Source organism: Diadema antillarum, unplaced genomic scaffold (genome assembly GCF_040938485.1).
Source record: "Diadema antillarum isolate AM-2024a unplaced genomic scaffold, OU_Dant_1.0 seq00001865_RagTag, whole genome shotgun sequence".
NCBI classification, from domain to species: Eukaryota; Metazoa; Echinodermata; class Echinoidea; order Diadematoida; family Diadematidae; genus Diadema; species Diadema antillarum.
Genome location: NW_027272535.1, coordinates 222,762 through 241,311, shown reverse-complemented (window position 1 = coordinate 241,311; position 18,550 = coordinate 222,762). Strand labels below are relative to the sequence as shown.

Here is an 18,550-nt window from a genome sequence, read left to right as displayed (position 1 = left end):
GAGACAAAATTGTAAGAAAACAAGACAAAAGAATCTCCCGATATATCCTACATATTCCTCCTTCGCCACACCCATGAATCCATTATTTGTCATATTGTTGAGTCACGCAACGCAATCATGTGATACGTCTGTTATCACATTTTTCACACTAAGCAGCCCTCTACGAACTTGCTGGACCCACTTTTCGTTTTATTCGTCTGTATTTTTTTCTTTCTCTTCCACCCATTGTAGGAACTTCAAGGCAGTGACGCTCTATTTTTTTTTTCTCGGACTGGACACACCGGCGTGACGAACACGACGGACACCGCCTTAAGGGCCGTGACATTTTCATTTTAAGTAACCGGTGCCGAAGATGAGTGGAGCGCAGGTAAGACATAACGGCGGCAGTGGGCAAGGACTGGTACATACCGACGCGTGTTGGCTACTCTACATACAACGGATGATGGCGCTATTTCGACCTCGCAGACCAACTACGTTCGTCACTCTCTACGTCTTCATTGGCATGAGCACCCTCACCACTTTCACCGTATGGCGCATGGTCGACAAAGATATTGGCGCGGGTTAGTATCAATGGCAACTTGACAACAACAACATTAATGATGATGATAATGATAACGACAACAACAATAATGATTAATGATTAAAACAGCAACAACGAATTACATGGAAGTTTAGAAGGGTTCACGTCACGAATTCGACACCCATTAGTCATTCTACAAGTCATTATACAACTCAATCGATGAGCTTGACACGAGGCAAATAAGGCCCATGAGTCCGAAACTATAGGTAAACAAGGCCCATGAGTCCGACACTATAGGTAAACAAGGCCCACGAGTTGTGTACAAGAGACCGACAAATTAAGCCCCGCCATGTAATGTCGGTCTCGTGGGCCTTTTTTGGCCCAATTAATGTGCCAATGTGGGACTCATGGGCATTGTTTGCCTACTGTCGGACCCATGGGCCTTATTTCATTGGCCGTATGACTCGTAGTTGTCGGTCTCGTGGGCGGAGCCCGCTTATAAAAGCCCGTGGTGTTGTCTGGAAAGCATAAAATTGTTTCGTCATTTTGAGCCACGTGCAGACGTGTGGGTAGTACAGGGTAATGCAGAATTGAAGACTGAAGTTCATGTATGCATGATACCGATCATGTGCCAAACAAACAAACAAACAAACACTAAAAGAGTCACGATGACACGATCATCTCATTTCCAAACTATGTGCCATATAATGCAGCCTTCATTTAGAATGACTCCTAGCAGTTTGAAACGGTCGGAGGGTTTGTTTTGTAGAGAGCCCAGAACTTGTGACGTATCTTAGATTTCCACCGGTCCCTGCGTGAGTTCCATGTGCATTGCACGAAATGAGTCATACTTGTCAGTAAACGATTGGTTAATTACTCATTGCAGGACCAGCACTGGAATGAATGAATGACTGAATGAATGAATGAATAATGATGATGATGATGATGATAATAATAATAACAATAATAATAATGATAAGGTCTTATCTATCCAGGCCGGGTAGCCTCTTCAGTGTTGCCACTGCTCTACCAGTAGAGGGCTCTGACATTATTATTACCCTAGCATTGCCAGGTAAGCATGAGCTTTACACACCTGGATCGAGAGGGGCATAGTGGGTAAAAACCTCTTGTCCAAGGACGTAAGCATTGGGCGGGAATCGAACTCGAGTCCGCCGATTGGGAGTCGGGAGACATATGCCACAGCGCCCCCTCTAGAATGAATGAATGGGTATGGGGTATAGATTGATAGATAGATAGATAGGTAGGTAGATAGACAGATAGATAGATAGATTGACAGATAGATAGATAGATAGATAGACAGATAGATAGATAGATAGATAGATAGATAGATAGACAGACAGATAGATAGATAGATAGATAGACAGATAGATAAAGAGATAGATAAAGAGATAGATGGATAGATAGATAGATAGATAGATAGATAGGTAAGTAGAGAGAGAGAGAGAGAGAAGGAGAAGGAGATATTTTGCGTCGTTTGTTTGTTTGTTTGTTTGTTTATTTTTTAGCTATTAGACAAAATCAACAACTTCATTGTGAGTCATCACAAGGTCAAACAAATTGAGATGATTGTCTGTTGTTAAGAATTCTCAGTGGGAGCACCGCGGTATATGATTATACTAAATGTATTGTATATTTCAAAGCAAGAAGTCTTGGATTCAAAACTAATTTAGTTCGATGCGATTTATCATTGGACGAGAATGACTTGCTCCATTGTCGGTCTTGACCGCGGTGTAAATACGGGCCCTCTGTAAACAGCGCCCTCTGAGAGAGCTGTGTTTTCTAGCGGCTACCCTGGGGTTGCCTTTCTCTGAGAGTTGCTGCTGTTTGTTTGTTCGTTCGTTTGTTTGGAGCATCTTTCTCAAACAGCTGCTGCTGCTTATGCTGAAGGATATAGTTCATTTTTGGACTAGCGAAGCCCTTTTTGCATTTTCGGACTATCGGCCCTTCGGAACAGTGAACCTCATTTACGAACTTACGAACCCTCGAAGAAAGAGAGTGCGAGCGGGAGTGCATGGCTATAAAGTACATTGCAAATTTATGACAACAAGTATATCGTTTTGGCTGAGACGAGGCTTTAAGTTTCCAACTTTTTGTGAGATAACGAAAAACTCTTATGAAACATGAAAGCATATAATTCTAAGAGGAATTCAACGTTTATTTGATGAAAATTGTTTTTGAAATTGTTGAGATATCTAAAACCAAAGAGGTCCTAATAAAGGTGGGACCCACCTTTTATCATGACCACTTCGTTTTACTTTTTTTTTGTGTGGATATATCAACCATTTCAGAACCAGATTTTATCAAATAGACTTTGAATTCCTCTTAGATTTGCATGCTCTTTAATGTTTCATAAGAGGTTTTTGAATATCTCTCAAAAAGTTAAAAATGCACACATGCACGCATGTTCAACCATGCAGGTCAACAATATTGATACGGTAGAAAAAGCAGGCGGCCATAACGAGCAGTTGCTTTGTACTAATATTGGCCTCGGGAAAGCAAACTCGGTTTTGAGTAAAAAGGGATATAACCATGCAACCAAGCAAAAACAAAAATGAGCAAAAAGAGAAGAGACAGTGCGAGCGGGAGTGCATGGCTGTAAAGTACATTGCAATTCATGAAAACAAGTGAATTATGTATCCGACAGTTGCTAATGATTGTACAGTGTATATTGCCTATAGGGGCGCAACTGCTGTTGATGGAGAACATGATATTTAGTATAATCATATACCACGGTGCTCCCATCGAGAATTCTTAACAACAGTCGATCGTCTCAATTGACGAAAGAAAGAAAGAAACAAACAAAAGGCTCCCTCTTGTCTGAAGGTGAAACCCACACACATTCCCCGTCACTATACAAATCGATTCGCCCATGCAACAATGTTTAGATGAGTTCAATATCAAGACTCTTGATCTACGCATGGAGCTTCAAGAATGATATTCGCTACTTCTTGACGCAACTCGGGCTTTACCCTATGAATATACACGCCCTGAGACTATACCCAATTTTCATTGCGTATTATCCTATCATTTTTTTTTTTTGAATCATAAAACCGAGTCTCGTCGCTAGAAGAAGTTTTAGAAGTTATATTTTCGGAATAACGAACAATATTTTATTCTCGGACTATCGAACCTTGCTTCATTTTTAGGACTAAAGCACCTCATTTAAGTTTCGGACTAACAAAGTTTATTTCACTTTCCGATTAACCGACTTTGGAATAACGAACTATAACCATGATAACTGTGTGTGCGTGTGTGTGTGTGGGGGGGGGGGGGGGGGAGATGTGTTTATGTGGGCGTTGACGCTGCCGAGAGTAGAAAGATGGAAAATGCATATTTTTTTGCACGACCTTCTTTCCCGAATCCACCCTCTGTTTACCTTGAGTTAATCAAAAAGTGTCTCCCCATGCAGTGTGGTTTTGGCCGTGAACAACTTTTCAGACAGAATAACAGATTAATGAGAGCCTGACAATATTGCTGATCACGTTATATCAGTCATTTTGGAAAGGCAGAAATGGCTATAAAAAAACAAAACGATGTTAAGTAAACATTTAGGCAAATCATAAAAGAGCTAACTAATGCAAACCAGCCAACTCAAGACATGGTGAAATAACACTGCAGCTATCCCGTTGTCACTGAGCCTGTTTTGAACGCGGCTGTGGGGTATAGTGGGTAGAGAGCTGGACTCTTACAAAATGGGACCCGAGTTCGAATAGAACAAAATGTTTTACTCACGATAATGAGGATTACGGGCACGTTGGAAGAGAATTGCTCCTATATGATAATTAGGCTGCTCTTGGTAATTGTCCATATCATTGTCTTAATGTGCATCATCGCTATTGCTTTCATTAGTCAAGGTATAATTTTGACCCTGCGTCACAAAACCAACAAAAAGTCGCCAGACATGAAATTTTTTAGGTAAGGGCAGATTCTAAAAGAGCAGACTCCAAGCTTTTAAATGATGTATAACTTAAAACAAATTGACTCTCATAACCTATCTAAATGCTGGAAAGAAAGCACACACTCTGGAAAAGTGTAAAACCAAGAAAAGAGGCTCTGAACTGCGGGGTCTATTCAACAGTTCAAGCCATGCTAGCTGTGTGATGAATGGGACAAAAAAACAAGATGTAAACCACTGGAGCAACAACAATGAAGGGATCATCAGATTAGATTGAAATTAAGCATTTTCTATTAACACATTCTGTCCATGATTAGTGTCAACTTTCATAGCAGTAGCGTTATCTTTTTAAAAGTTATTAGAGTTGAAAGTGAATAATGTGTGCAAAGGATTTTCAAAAAAAAAAATGAAGAGAGGCCTCTATAGCATACTTGATCACACTACTGTACCGAGAAAAAATAGGATTGTAGAAAAACTGCTGAAAACACACTTTCCCATTCATTTCATGATCCCAAACTTAGGAATTATGTAGAAGAAGAACAGCTCTTTCAGAAAATACGAAAGTCAAGATTGACCCATTTCACCTTTTTTGAGTCCTCACATGAAATCAAGGGATGCGACTTTATGTTAGTTTTGTGGTGCACGGTCACATTTTTTTCCCCTCCCCATTAACCTCAGTGATCATCACTGTCAAAATGTGGTATAAGTTATGATATATATATAAGAATTGAGGGAATGCAGCAATATTAGTAGAACACATCAGTGAAAGTTTGGGGAAAATCAGACAATCCATTCAAAAGTTATGAATTCAAGTGTCTGCACAGTCAGTACTGGATGAGAAGACTGCTAGTGCATGATGTCACATGCGTAGAACGATATAAGGAAAATAAAAACAGAATTCCACTACATTTCATTCTATGAAAAAAGAGTCCACACTCCCTTGACTCGCTAATGACATATGTTCAAGGTAATACTATTCCCCCTGCCTTCTGAAAGAGGCAAGTAAAGTGCTCTATTAGTATGCAAGAAAAGTGAGAATATGTTGAATTTTCTTTTTACTTTCCTTATATCGGTCTAGGCATGTGACATCATACACTGTGGTAGTCTTCTCATTCAGCAATGACTGTGTGAAAACTTTAAAAATTCATGACTTTTGAACGGATTGTCCAATTTTCTTAAACTTTCACCGATGTGTTCTACTGATATCGCTGTATTTTCTCAATCCTTATAAGTGGACTTGTCCTTCAACTGCACTGTCAAAACTGTTCCAGATATGAACTTGGTAGTGATGACTCGGAGACGGTTTAACACATAAAATTTAGATTAAAGGCATGCGTTGCTTTCCGAGAACTTTAATATAGCAGATAAATTATGTTTTACCCCATTGTTTGAAATATTATTTAGGTAAGGTTTTAAGCTCCCCCCCCCCCCCCCCCCCGCGATCACATCTCAGGACTCATAACCTCCCTCGAAAGCACATCCCACACAAAAGATAGAACACCTATAATAGTCCCATAGTAGGGAGGTGTGTGATACCTCCTTGATCGTCTTTAAAGGTAGAGATTACCTTTGGGAGCAGTGATTTAAGAAAATGTTCGAGATATCACATTTGATACATAATGTGTAGGTCAGTTGTGACACAAAACATCCTGCCATGTAAAAATTTTGCAATTAAAGGGAAGGTCCTGTTTTGGTTGATGATGGCACGTCGGGATGAAATTTTTTGGCAAGATAATGAGAAACTACTTATGAAATATGAAAGAGCATTGAAATTTATGGGGAATTCAAAGTTTGTTTGACAAAAATTGGTCTAGAAATGGCTGAGAAATGCAAAAATACGTCGTCCGATAAAAGTGTGGGACCCACACTTTCCCCCGTGATACGACCTTACCTCCCTCTACCGTTTGAATTTGACTACATTGGGCTTGCGGCTTTTTCAACCGTTATCTTCCGCACACGCGAGCGATGTGTACCGCACGGCTTGGTCTGGGAGGTTGACCTTTTCACCTCCGTGAATTTGGGAGACAGACGGCGCGGCGAGGGAATATTGCGTAATCATGGGGGTTCATGGCACATTTGCAGACCTGTATGCACGTCGTGTGTGCGTGGAGTTCTGTGATCGCACTGCGGTATCAGCCGTCGCGTCGTTCCGTTTGTTTACTTGAGGGCACATAGTATTTTTTCCTCGGTGTGATGTTGCGTATAGAGCTCTACGGATTCCGACTCGAGAGCAACTGAAACAGTAAGGTTTTGCAAGACGAGGTATACATACGTCTCCGACCCAGAAATCTCGCAAAAGAATATAGAATCTTTCGAAATGAGGCGTAGGGGACAACGAAGGGATCGCGATTATTGAAACTGGACAAGATGCCTTCATCCCGTAGAAATGAACCGACGCGACACCTGGATCTACCGACCCCAGCTCGCGATGTCCTGAGTGAAAAAGTGAGTATACAGGCATTTAGTGTAGAAGTTAGTCGGTCCGACCCATCTTTATCCGTCATAAGTGCATGATGTGAGAGCTTGAAGTTTATCTCGTGAAGAATATCCTGTGCCTGCTAGAAAAGATGTATGTAGGATGACCCACAAAAGACTTGATTACTTTATTTTTTCACCTTGATTTTCAAGGTTTTTTGCGTGTAAAAAGTTCAGAAAAATAGATTTCTGAGTAATGAAATTCGCAAGGGGTAATCGGCCAAACGAGAATGAAGTAGGGTTCCTTAGTGCAGAGTGTTCGTTGATCTGAAAATGAAATAAATTTCCTTATTCTGAAGCGTCCATAGTATTCTCAAGATTATGTGTATCGATCCGAAAACGAAATAAGGCTCGTTATTCCAAAAAGGAGATTCGTTAGTCAAAAATGAAGGAATATTCGTTATTAATTCTAAAAGTGAATAATATGTGCCCAAAGAGAATGGGGGAAGGGGTGATCATAATTTCTGTCGAGTATAGTTTACATGAGATTTGGAAGGGGATGATCTACACTGTATACTACTAGGTAGTATCAGAAACAGGGGAACACAATGGCGCGGCAGCATTACACCCTCGTCGTGTCATTTTCTTTTCCCTACCTTTGAGTAGCCCCTATTTATAATAACCGTTTCTACATCATATTACATAGCTCATCCTTATAATGTAATTAATCTGTCATATCATAATCATAAAAATGAAGTATACAATACCTGCAACATAACAACTAACGCTGGCCGTTTGGCGGAGGTTCAGTGGTCCGATGCATCATGATAATGTGCGTGTGTTTGCGTATCATTTTCATTCAATTTTCTCTGCGTAGTATCCTATATACTTTTTTATATGTATTATGATTTGTTTGCTTTTGTTTTCAAAGCTCTTCAATTACTGTTTGTTATTATTAAGTCGACTGAGACTCTACTTGTATATGCCGTAGAAGACTGTAGGTTGTTCATTCACTGTGTCAGTTTTGTCCATCTATGTAGATCGTACATATTGCAAGTACATAGATCCATCATGATGAATTGCTGTTTGCTTTGATGTGCCCTTTTCTTTGAAGTGCTGAATAATTATGAAAGTTATAATAAATGGAAATATGAAATAGATTTTGTAATTTGACAAGCTATAAGATGATTTGCAAGTTGCATAATTCCATTTCCATTTCATAATTTGTTATCACAGTCAGTGTTAACAGCTTGATGTCAGGTTCTAAAACTTTTTAGGATGCTATGATTATGTTCCCCGGATGAATCCCTTCTTCATCCTGGGAACAATGCGTGTATAATTTTTCATAGATTGTCGGTTATGAATGCAACCAATGTCTTTTCCTTTTACACTTTCAGTAGGCTATGGATACTCTACATCTCAAATGGCACTTTAGTGGTTTCTCGGGACCTCTGAAAATGAAATCAGACCACCAAACTTCTAAACAGTTTATATTTTGACGGTTCCATCGGAGAACTGTGTCGAAAAAAAATGTTTCCTTTCATTGGTAGGCCAGGATACATTTCTTTTTTCGGGTCATCAAAATTCGAATTGAACGTTTTTGTAAGCGATCCGAACAGGACACGAAAAATAAATGAATAAATAAAACTCAAGTTTGTCTCGGAATTAACTTGTGAAAACTCAATTGATTCCATTAACAGGGAACGCGGGATATTGCGATGAATCATGGTAGTCAATGAGATACGTTGTATGACCCGACGTTACTCTTTCAATATACGTTTACGCGTGAAAACAGAATGAATCTCTAATTCCACTGTATCAATTTTTTTTATAGATCTCAGGAGCAAATCGAGAAAAGACAGGAATGCGCATTGGAAGCCAGTCAACAAAGGTAATGTTATTCTAATAAATATATCAACAAACGTGACCTGTTCTTTTTCGCATTGTGTGTGTGTGTGTGTGTGTGTGTGTGTGTGCATGTGTATTTGTGTTTTTGTTTTATTTTGTTTTGTGTTTTTTTTTTGTAGGATGTGAAAACACGTAAGGCCTATATCGGCCTATATGACGCTTATTTTTGTTCCGCGAATTTCTTATTAGTCAGAATGGAAGGCATTGTGTGAATATCATTTTACTCTGGTACATAAACTACGGGATGTGCAATTGAATCGTATATTAGTTGAAGAAAATGTATACTCATGGAACCATGGTAATGATAAAATTATATATGAAAATGTTTCTGTTTTGTTCTTTATTACACAGGCAGATGTGTTCAACAAAATAACAAAACCAAAACCAAAAGCGCTAAAAAAATTGGAGAGGTTCGGACATGCCGATTTTCTATTCCCGGCCACGAAGTATCGCCAGAGACAAGTCGCTTTATCCATCTGTCTTTCTCCTGAAAAGTTTCTTCCTCCACCTCTCCGAAGTTCGGCTGAGCCCCTTCACAGCCTGAACGTTCCTGGCGAAAACCATGCCCGGCCCTCATTCCATCTGGCCCGCTGCTACCACTGCCCACCTGTCTAAAGAGTTGAACATTGGGGAACGACGTTGATGGCATCACAGCGAGTATCCACGGTGGTTGTTCAAACTGTGTGAACAGTTCCTTTGGTAATCTACTCTGCTGTGGAATCGGCAGTAGACTATATCATGGTGTACTATTAGGCCGTAATTTTTTTTTTTAATACAGTGTACTGTACATTGTTCTAAGTTTTGCACACAACTATATCCCCACAAACACAAGAGTCACTATTAGGGTTCGCGCGTATGCCAAAAAGCGGGATACAAATCTCGAGATTTACATGACCATCGTAATCTCGAGACTTTTGCAAATGTGCACACAAAATCCCACTAATTTTCGCGATCAGCATCGCGACGGTACCCCCAACAAATCTTGCACTTGATTTCTGAAATAGTGCGCTGATTTGCTCCCGGTGACCGCGTAAACGGCTGACCGAAAATACTTTACTCATCTCCAGATTTTATATTCCATCATTCAAACGAGCATCACAATAATGGGTAAATGACAACATCACACTACTGTGTGGCAGCTGCGTAAATATTGTCGGTACATGCAAACGCGTGAAGAGGGGGAAAAATCTCGAGATTTGGAGTTCAATCGTCATCCTGGGTCGTCATCCCGCTATGTTGTTATACGTGTGGATCCGGCTAATGGCGCGTAGATATTCTGCATACTGGAAAGATAGTAAACACAATATCAAGACATGCATGATCATGAATGCGAACGATCCGGGTGAACAAGCGCATGTTGTATCATTGTACTGATAGGGTATTATGAAGGAAATTGTACGTATAAGGTCCACGAGTGTTACTTTAGTAGCCGCGTTTGTACGTACCATATAGCGGGTTACCAAGCTCCCCGAAACTCGAGTTTTTATTTTGTTTTGTTTTATTTGTTTTCTTTGTTTTTGTTGAAACCGTTAATCGACACTCTCCAAATTAATTGGTTAGTAGAGTATACTATGCGCTCGGAAACTAGAGTTTGTTGGGCTTTTTGTCTGTTTCTTTATTTGTCTGTTTTTATTTTTGCAGCCTTTCTCCCTTACAGAAATACTAGTAACTCGCTAATTGCCTATCGATAAATCGATAAAACTACAAGCGTTGTTCTTGAACCTCACATACATTGTCGAGTGCACGCCGTTGTGGCGTGCGCTATGAATGATGGGATATGAAAGATTCGAGTTTTTGTGATCGACCGTTCACACGTATCTGCGGGACAAAGATTAGCGCGCTAATGACAGCAAGATTTCTTGGGTTTAGCATTGCGCTGCTGACCGCGCTTTGTTGGGTTTTTGTCCACTCGTGCAAAGAACTCAGTTTACTAGCGGGTTACAAATTTCTCGTTTTGTTACCCAGTAATTTTTATACGTGTGAATCCCCCTATAGGCGTGTATAGATGGGTAATGAATGCCAGCGCGTTTTCACTTATTTTCATGTTTATTTAGGCTGTATGTTTGTTTATTATTGCCCTTGTCATATTCAACAAAACAACAAATTACGATACAAAATAATGATATTATACTCGGTATACATTACGCAACAGTCACTCCAAAGATATTACCCTGAATGCCCATCCCCCGTCACATGAACGTAGGGCCTAATTTACACTGTACAGTGACGTTCAAACAGTAAAAACATTGACTCAACGATCAATCATTAGTTCACACATTGTATACACACATGTTTACATGTATGCTGGTTAATTTCTTTGGTAGTGCAATACGCTGTACAGGCCTGCTGGTAAATTCCCACAAGATGTTCGTAATCTGTCCTTTTTAGTACCTCGGATAAGCTTGATTTTCAGACATTTGCTTTTTTATGTCGAAGGTATATTTTCTCTCTTCCTTTTCTCATATTATCCCTGTGAATTATCCCTGGATGAATTTTCTTTGCAACTATGTGGCTCGACCGTAAGTTTCTTATAGATAATCTATTACATCGGTAAGTATGTATATTTTGCTATTAACAAACAGACACTGTTCGCACCTCTTTAAAATAATGGCAGAGAGAAGTTTAAATTTGCGCTTTCAAGCACAGCGATATGCTTGACGTGGAATTATTATAGGTGATATATTGAATACGACTGGGAAGAACACTGTCGAACCGAAGATAATGATAATTCACATTTTACTGCTCAGTATTATCAGTGTAATTCATTTTTGTATAATATTCACATTATTAGTATTATGTCTCGCCATCGTTGTTGTTCCTGTTACAGGTCATTGGTCATTGGTGTTTTTTGTTTTTGTATGTGTCCTATATGCCTATATCTCGCGAATCGTGAAGAGGCTAATGGCTGGGAGCCAAATGATATCAGATAATTATTGTCGATAGCATTAGCACTAACTGGAACGGATTCCACGTACTCTGGCGTTATGAGCATCGTCAAAATAATCTTGACAAACATATTTTCTCCTCAATCAAAACAGAGGTTCTCAGGAGGTTTGTAATGACAACTTTATATAGCGAATGAAATTATATGTGATGATGATAATAGTACAGTATTCATGATAATCATTACAATGGTATAAAAAACGGTAACAACAAAGGCAACAATTTCAAGCGGCAATACCAATTCCAGGAGTTAGCTGTTTTGTTTAGATATAACTTCGATTTTTTTTAATACCACGAACTGCGTGTTTGTGATTGATGAAAAAAAAAGTTAAGTGCATTAATTACTTCACGCAACCACATTGGCCTCATTAGCTGTTATACGAGTTGATAAGAATAGTCACAGAAATATTCATTTTCAAAAGTGATTGACACTTCGTCTTGTAATTGTACTTACATTTCCCTTGAAATGTTGGTATGTACGGTCCGATATCACCATCTCCGGTTCTGTCCGAGGTCATAATGTGCAGTAATCGTGGATACTGGTTAGCTCGGTTAGCTTCAAGAGGGATAATTTTAAAGCGAGATGCCGATCCAGAGCACTTGCAAGATATACTTACTTTATACACTTAGTTTATACACTGACGAGAAACTAACTGTAAACAATCGAGGGAACTTGATTAACCACAACTGAAATGCTCTTCCAGGGAATATAAAGCATATGAAAATATACAAGGGTTCACCTTCAAGATCAACTCTTCTTGTTTTGTTCTAATTTATTTATTTTGTAATTCAATTATTTTTCAGTGTCTTTTTATTGCACTTCATTGTACTTGAATGATGGTGAATAAAACTAGACTGAACTAAACTAGAACCGAGTTTGTAATCCTTGACAAGATCAACCTTGTTTCGTTATGTTCGTCAAGTTCACAGCTTTGTCGACCTCATGTTTCAGCAAGGAACTGTGAACGGAAAGATATCCCCTCCCTCTCTCTCTCTCTTTCTCTCTCTCTTTCTGACCTTAGTTTCAGGCTTACCGTGTTGTTTTGTTTCAGTTTTTACAACAGAATTGTCGGGAAAGATTTGAATGTAATCCATGGTCGGGGAGGTGTGCTGCCGCACATTTTCAGCCCTCGTCTTACTGCATCCGATTGAAAAATTGCCTTTTATACATCGACGTTTATAAGCATTAGAAATCTGATCAGTGTTTTTGAAGTATCTTTGACAAAATAAATCATGGATGTACATAATCGAGAAGAATTCAAACCTACGACCTCCTGATCTCCGGATTTTCAGGAATATATTGACATCTTATTCCTACACAAAATTTTGGTACACTGTCTTTTACATCTATGTATCTGTGTATGCCCGAAATGAGTTGGATGTGATGTATACAATTTCTATAAAATGATACATGTATCTATAGTTCACACCAATGTCTCATCTGTATTATGGTTTGCGAATTGTCTCCATGTTGATACTTTATAGTTTTCCCCTCCAAAATAGCCCAAAAGAGTCTTGCTATTTAATTTAAAGAGAATTGCTGCAGTCTGTAGGCCTATCGTTATATTTTTATACTATGTGAAAATTATTTACCATAATACACGCATTTTTTTTAAATATTACAATGTTATTGTATATAAGATCAACAGATTTATCATTATTTATTATAAGGCTTGTTTCTTATACTACTTACCTTTCCGCATCAAACAAGATACATTGTTTAGCACTGTCAGAATTGTGATTGAAAAAAAAAATTATGTGGTGTGGTTTACGTAGGTACATGTATACAAGTATTTATTATATATACAGATATATATGTATATATATTATATATATATATTATATATATATAAAGTAAAAGAATTAGTAGAAGAAAAACGCCGTAAAAAAATAAATCATAGACCTTGAAGATCTTAAAAACGGAGCATAGCTCTCAAATACTGAAAGGCAAGGTCACACTCTTCATCAGTTCAAGAGTGTGACCTTGCCTTTCAGTATTTGAGAGCTATGCTCCGTTTTTAAGATCTTCAAGATCTATGATTAATTTTTTTTTTTACGGCGTTCTTCTTCTACTAATTCTTTTACTTATTATCATCAAGATGCCGAGCAGACCAATTTTCTTATTACATTTCTATATATATATATATATATATATATATATATATATATATATATTGGCCTCTTGTTATTACTATTTCTATTTCTGTTCAAATGCATGCAAATTGGTTGCTATTTTGCTTTTATGTTTATGTCTCATCAAGCCCTTGAAAAAGGCTGGTGAAACAGCCGAAAGCTTGGGGAATAAAGGCAAGACTGAACATCACTGCAACGTCTATACTGCAAGTTTTCCTTCCGTCACACTCACACACACACACACACACACACACACACACATATATATATATATATATATATATATACGTAAAACTGTCTCGAAATTACTCAAATTTCCAGTTCTATTCTGAAGAATGGGAAAAGACACGCGAATACAAGCGGTGTTCAAAATTTACAACAAATACACATGTAAACACATCTATGAACACTGAAACACTGTACAGTTTGTGATATGATGGTCACTGCATGTTATAGATTTTGCTTGTGGAGATAGATTGACAAGAGTTTTTGCTTGACGGCATCGTCTTCCATACGGTTACAGCTCGTTATTCCGAAGGTTCGTTATTCCGAAGGCTCGTTATTCCGAGGCTCTTCAGTCCGAAGTTTCGTTATTCCGAAGGTTCGTTATTCCGAATTTCATTTTCGGATTAACAAAATCTTCGGAATAGCGAACCTTCTGAATAACGCTACAAAAATGTTCGGATTAACGAACCCTTTTTCATTTTCAGATTAACCAACCTCTAGGTATAGGGAATTTGTGTGTTTCGGATTAAGGAATCTTCGGAATAACGAACCTTCGGAATAAAGAACCTTCGGAATAACGAACAGCACCCTTCCATGTACAGCCAAGATTTCAACCTGCAGATGAGCCAAGACACCTTGTTTCATACGTGAGTATATAGGTATCATGAAAAGCTGTCATTGATTTGAAATTGTAACACGACATTTCCATATAGAATAATGTAAACCTAAATATAGAATCAAATAAAATGTCTTTCAGGGTGCCTTACTAAAAATTGTTTGATTAAAACATTGCTGATTTCTCCGTACCGAAACTTTTATGGATCATCACATCGCCTCCAATGTATACGTTGTTTATAACAAACGCTCAGTAAGATTTGTGTAATATGAACCATGACTCTATTCTGTCAATATATTTCGAGTTTTGCAGTCGAATTTCACTGTGGGGTGTTTGAGAGATGTACATCATGATAACTGCTAGGGAGTTGAATGTTCCAGCATGATCCTGTCGAATTTACTTGTATTATAGGTATACATCGGAGCTCTATTGTAGCTCGATCCACTAAACATCGGCAAGTCAGTTTGCATGCTATGCACAGTGAAATCAGTGAAATTTCGGCCACAAAACATACGATCCCATCGCTGACAAAAACCTGACAATTGATATTATATATAGCATTCTATATCACTAGAAGTTTCCATGAAGTATAATACAACATAAATATGTAATCAAGTCACTGCCAGGGGGTCCTTACCAAAAACAATTCTGAGTAAAATATTTTTGATTCAATGATTCATCACATCGCGTTCGGTACGTGTTTACTTATTTTGTTTACACGCGCTAAGCAGAATAAAGCAGAATGAACCATTTGTCAAGCAGGTAAGTCATATTATTCATGACGTGATTGACAATACAGACTTTGCCACAATAGTTCCGTAACGGTAAATTAACACAAAATCTATAATCATCGTTTGATGATAAGAAACCAAGTGTTGTCTTTATTATATTCCATGAATACTTCACGTATAAAACGTTGTGATACTATTATACTTACGATACCTGCCCGTAAAAAAATGGATCATTCACGTAAACAAATCCCCGCTCTTATTTTTTTTTCGGCAGTTGTAACGGGGAAGTGACTGTATGTGTATCAGACACAGCTATTAAAAAAAAGGTGATTTCATTCATGCAAACGTGTAATATTACTATTTTGTCGCATGATTTCGGACATGAATTTCATACAGTTCAGAAGCAGCAGTGAGATTGAAATATTAACATACCTATAGAGATGACCCTTGGTTGCTAAACATACCGATTTGGCAGTCCAAATCAAGGAACCAGCCAATAAATGGTATATATTTTCCTTCTCTAATTCAATTCAATGTATTAATTTCTTTATTTCCGTCTTTGAAAAGACATGATTAAGAAAAAACTTTGAATTTCAGAAACTCAAGTCCTACAGGCCTACCGGTAATTGCAGTGTCGTTGATTTTCAATTGACAATTACAAATGCATGTCGCATAACTCACATTATTATCAAACATAACTCTCTAAAAAAAAGATCGAGTGAAAATATTCACTCTCGAAGGAGTGAATACAAAAAAAGAGTGAATTTAGAGTGAAATTGGAGTGAATTTCGAGTGAACATGTTCATTTTCACTCATTTTGGAGTGGCCGCAGGGATCACTCGAAGATTTTGGACTTTGCCACAATAGTTCCGTAACAGTAAATTAACACAAAATCTATAATCATCGTTTGATGATAGGAAACCAAGTGTTGTCTTTATCATATTCTATAAATACTTCACGTATACGTTGTGATACCAAGGAGGTACTACGTACGATACTTGCCCGTAATATGGGTCATTCACGTAAACAAAAATCTCGGCCTCGAATTATACGATTGGTAAACAAAAGCTATCATTGATTTGAAATTGTAACACGACATTTCCATAAAGAATAATTAATAAGCCTAAATAAAATGTCTTTCAGGGGGTCTTACTAAAAATTATTTGATTAAAACATTGTTGATTCCTCCGTACCGAAACTTGTGTATGGTTCTATCACATCGCCTCCAACGTATACATTGTTTATAACAATATAACGCTCAGTAAGACTCAATAGGCGCTTTCACATCAGCCCGATGTTTCGAAATAGCGCGCTATTTTCTGACTTGGGAAATTAAAAAATATCTCGAGCTTGCATTTTTATCGGGCTGATGTGAAAACGCCTATTGTGAACCATAATAAGCATTATAACTCCATTCTGTCAATATCGCCGGTGGAGCTCTATTGTAGCTCGATCCATGGCATGGGCAAGTCAGTTTGTATGCTATGCACAGTGAAATCAGTGAAATCTCGACCACTATAATTATACTGAACAAAACATACGATCCCATCGGTGACAAAAACCCGACAATTGATAGTACAAGTATATATAGCATTCTAACTAGAAGTTTCCATGAAGTATATACAACATAAATATGTAATCAAGTCACTGCCAGGGGGTCTTACTTAAAATAATTCTGATTAAAATATTTTTGATTCAAATGATTCATCACATCGCATTCGGTACGTGTTTACTTATTTTGTTTACACGCGCTAAGCAGAATAAAGCAGAATGAACCATTTGTCAAGCAGGTAAGTCATATTATTCATGACGCGATTGACAATACAGACTTTGCCACAATAGTTCCGTAACAGTAAATTAACACTAAATCTATAATCATCGTTTGATGATAAGAAACAAAGTATTGTCTCTATTGTATTCTATAAATACTTCACGTACAAAACGTTGTGATACCAAGGAAGTACTCCGTGATACCTGCCCGTAATATGGGTCATTCACGTAAACAAATCTCTGCTCGTTAGCTTTTGTTCGGCAGTTGTAACGGGAAGTGACTGTATGCGGTAAATTTTGATTAAAAAATGATAATAAATGACCGGACGATAGATTGCCTGAATTTCACCCCAGCATTTTTTTTTTTTTTTTTTTTTGGGGGGGGGGGGGCTGTAACTTCACAATTAATTTCTATAAAAATGTAGTGTCTATAGGCCTACTAATGTATTTTGGCTCATTTGGAGGTTGAAATCTTGATGCAAACTTCTTTCGTTTCATGTGTGTGAAGCTGCAGCCTGCAATAGGTGTAGCGTTTCAAATATTGGCGTCGTCTATCTGTTTGGATACTTTCTGAAATGTCTGTTGACACACACACACACACACAAAATCGGAAGTTGCCGATCGAGTTTTTTTCCTACTTTTGGGAATTGTGAGGGTGGCTAGTCGCGATTATTCAAAAGTGCCTCACATGCGCTGATCAAGCCTGTGTCAAGACAGTCACTAACATATCTCTGAGCTGGCGGTTTGAACATCAAAAATTCAATCGAAATCCATCTAGGATCTTTTTTCTGTGTGTGTGTAGTAGCTAGTACACGTGTGTCTAGTCTTCAAACTTTCATGTTCGAGATGATAAAATCGTTGATGCCGGTGGTTCTCAAATACAGACATACGTGAAATATCTACAGTCGGTGCCATAATCATTCAATTACAGTATACTTTCTTCGGACTCACAAAGTTTAGTACCCAATGGCACAACCTTGGATACATAGTATTCAATGGATGGAGCTGTACATTACTAGACATTCGGATTATTTCCATAACCAGGTAGGTAGGGATACTGGTATCGGCGACCCAACACGTTCAATGGGGTTACGATACCGGTGTGTGTTCCACCGTACACCAAATGAAGCAAGTGGCTGGGCATTGCGTATTGTGTGTGTTTCTATGGTGTGTGTAGGCCTGTACGGCGAGAGTTGGGAGAAGGGGAGAAAGATTCTGCCGAGAGTCCTTGGGGAGCTCGCAGAGTGATAGGAAAGCCTAAAAATAGATGTGTTTCGGTCAAGGGGTCAGGAGGGCCTGTCGCTTGGTGGAATGGAAGGCGTGGAAGGTGGCTGGAGTTTGGCTCGCAAAACGCAGAGACAGTATCGTATTGC

The 18,550-nt window shown here is 38.4% G+C and overlaps 1 protein-coding gene across 1 annotated transcript in view; it reads left to right on the top strand.

Moving 5' to 3' along the window:
- Window positions 1-442: 442 nt before the first annotated feature.
- The window catches only part of LOC139712848 (beta-1,4-galactosyltransferase 5-like), a 30,760-nt gene continuing 12,652 nt past the window's right edge, over window positions 443-18,550 (top strand). Inside the window, exon 1 of the mRNA XM_071624636.1 lies at window positions 443-560. Within this exon, the coding sequence (XP_071480737.1) occupies window positions 443-560 (118 nt within the window). The remainder of the gene's footprint in view (window positions 561-18,550) is intronic.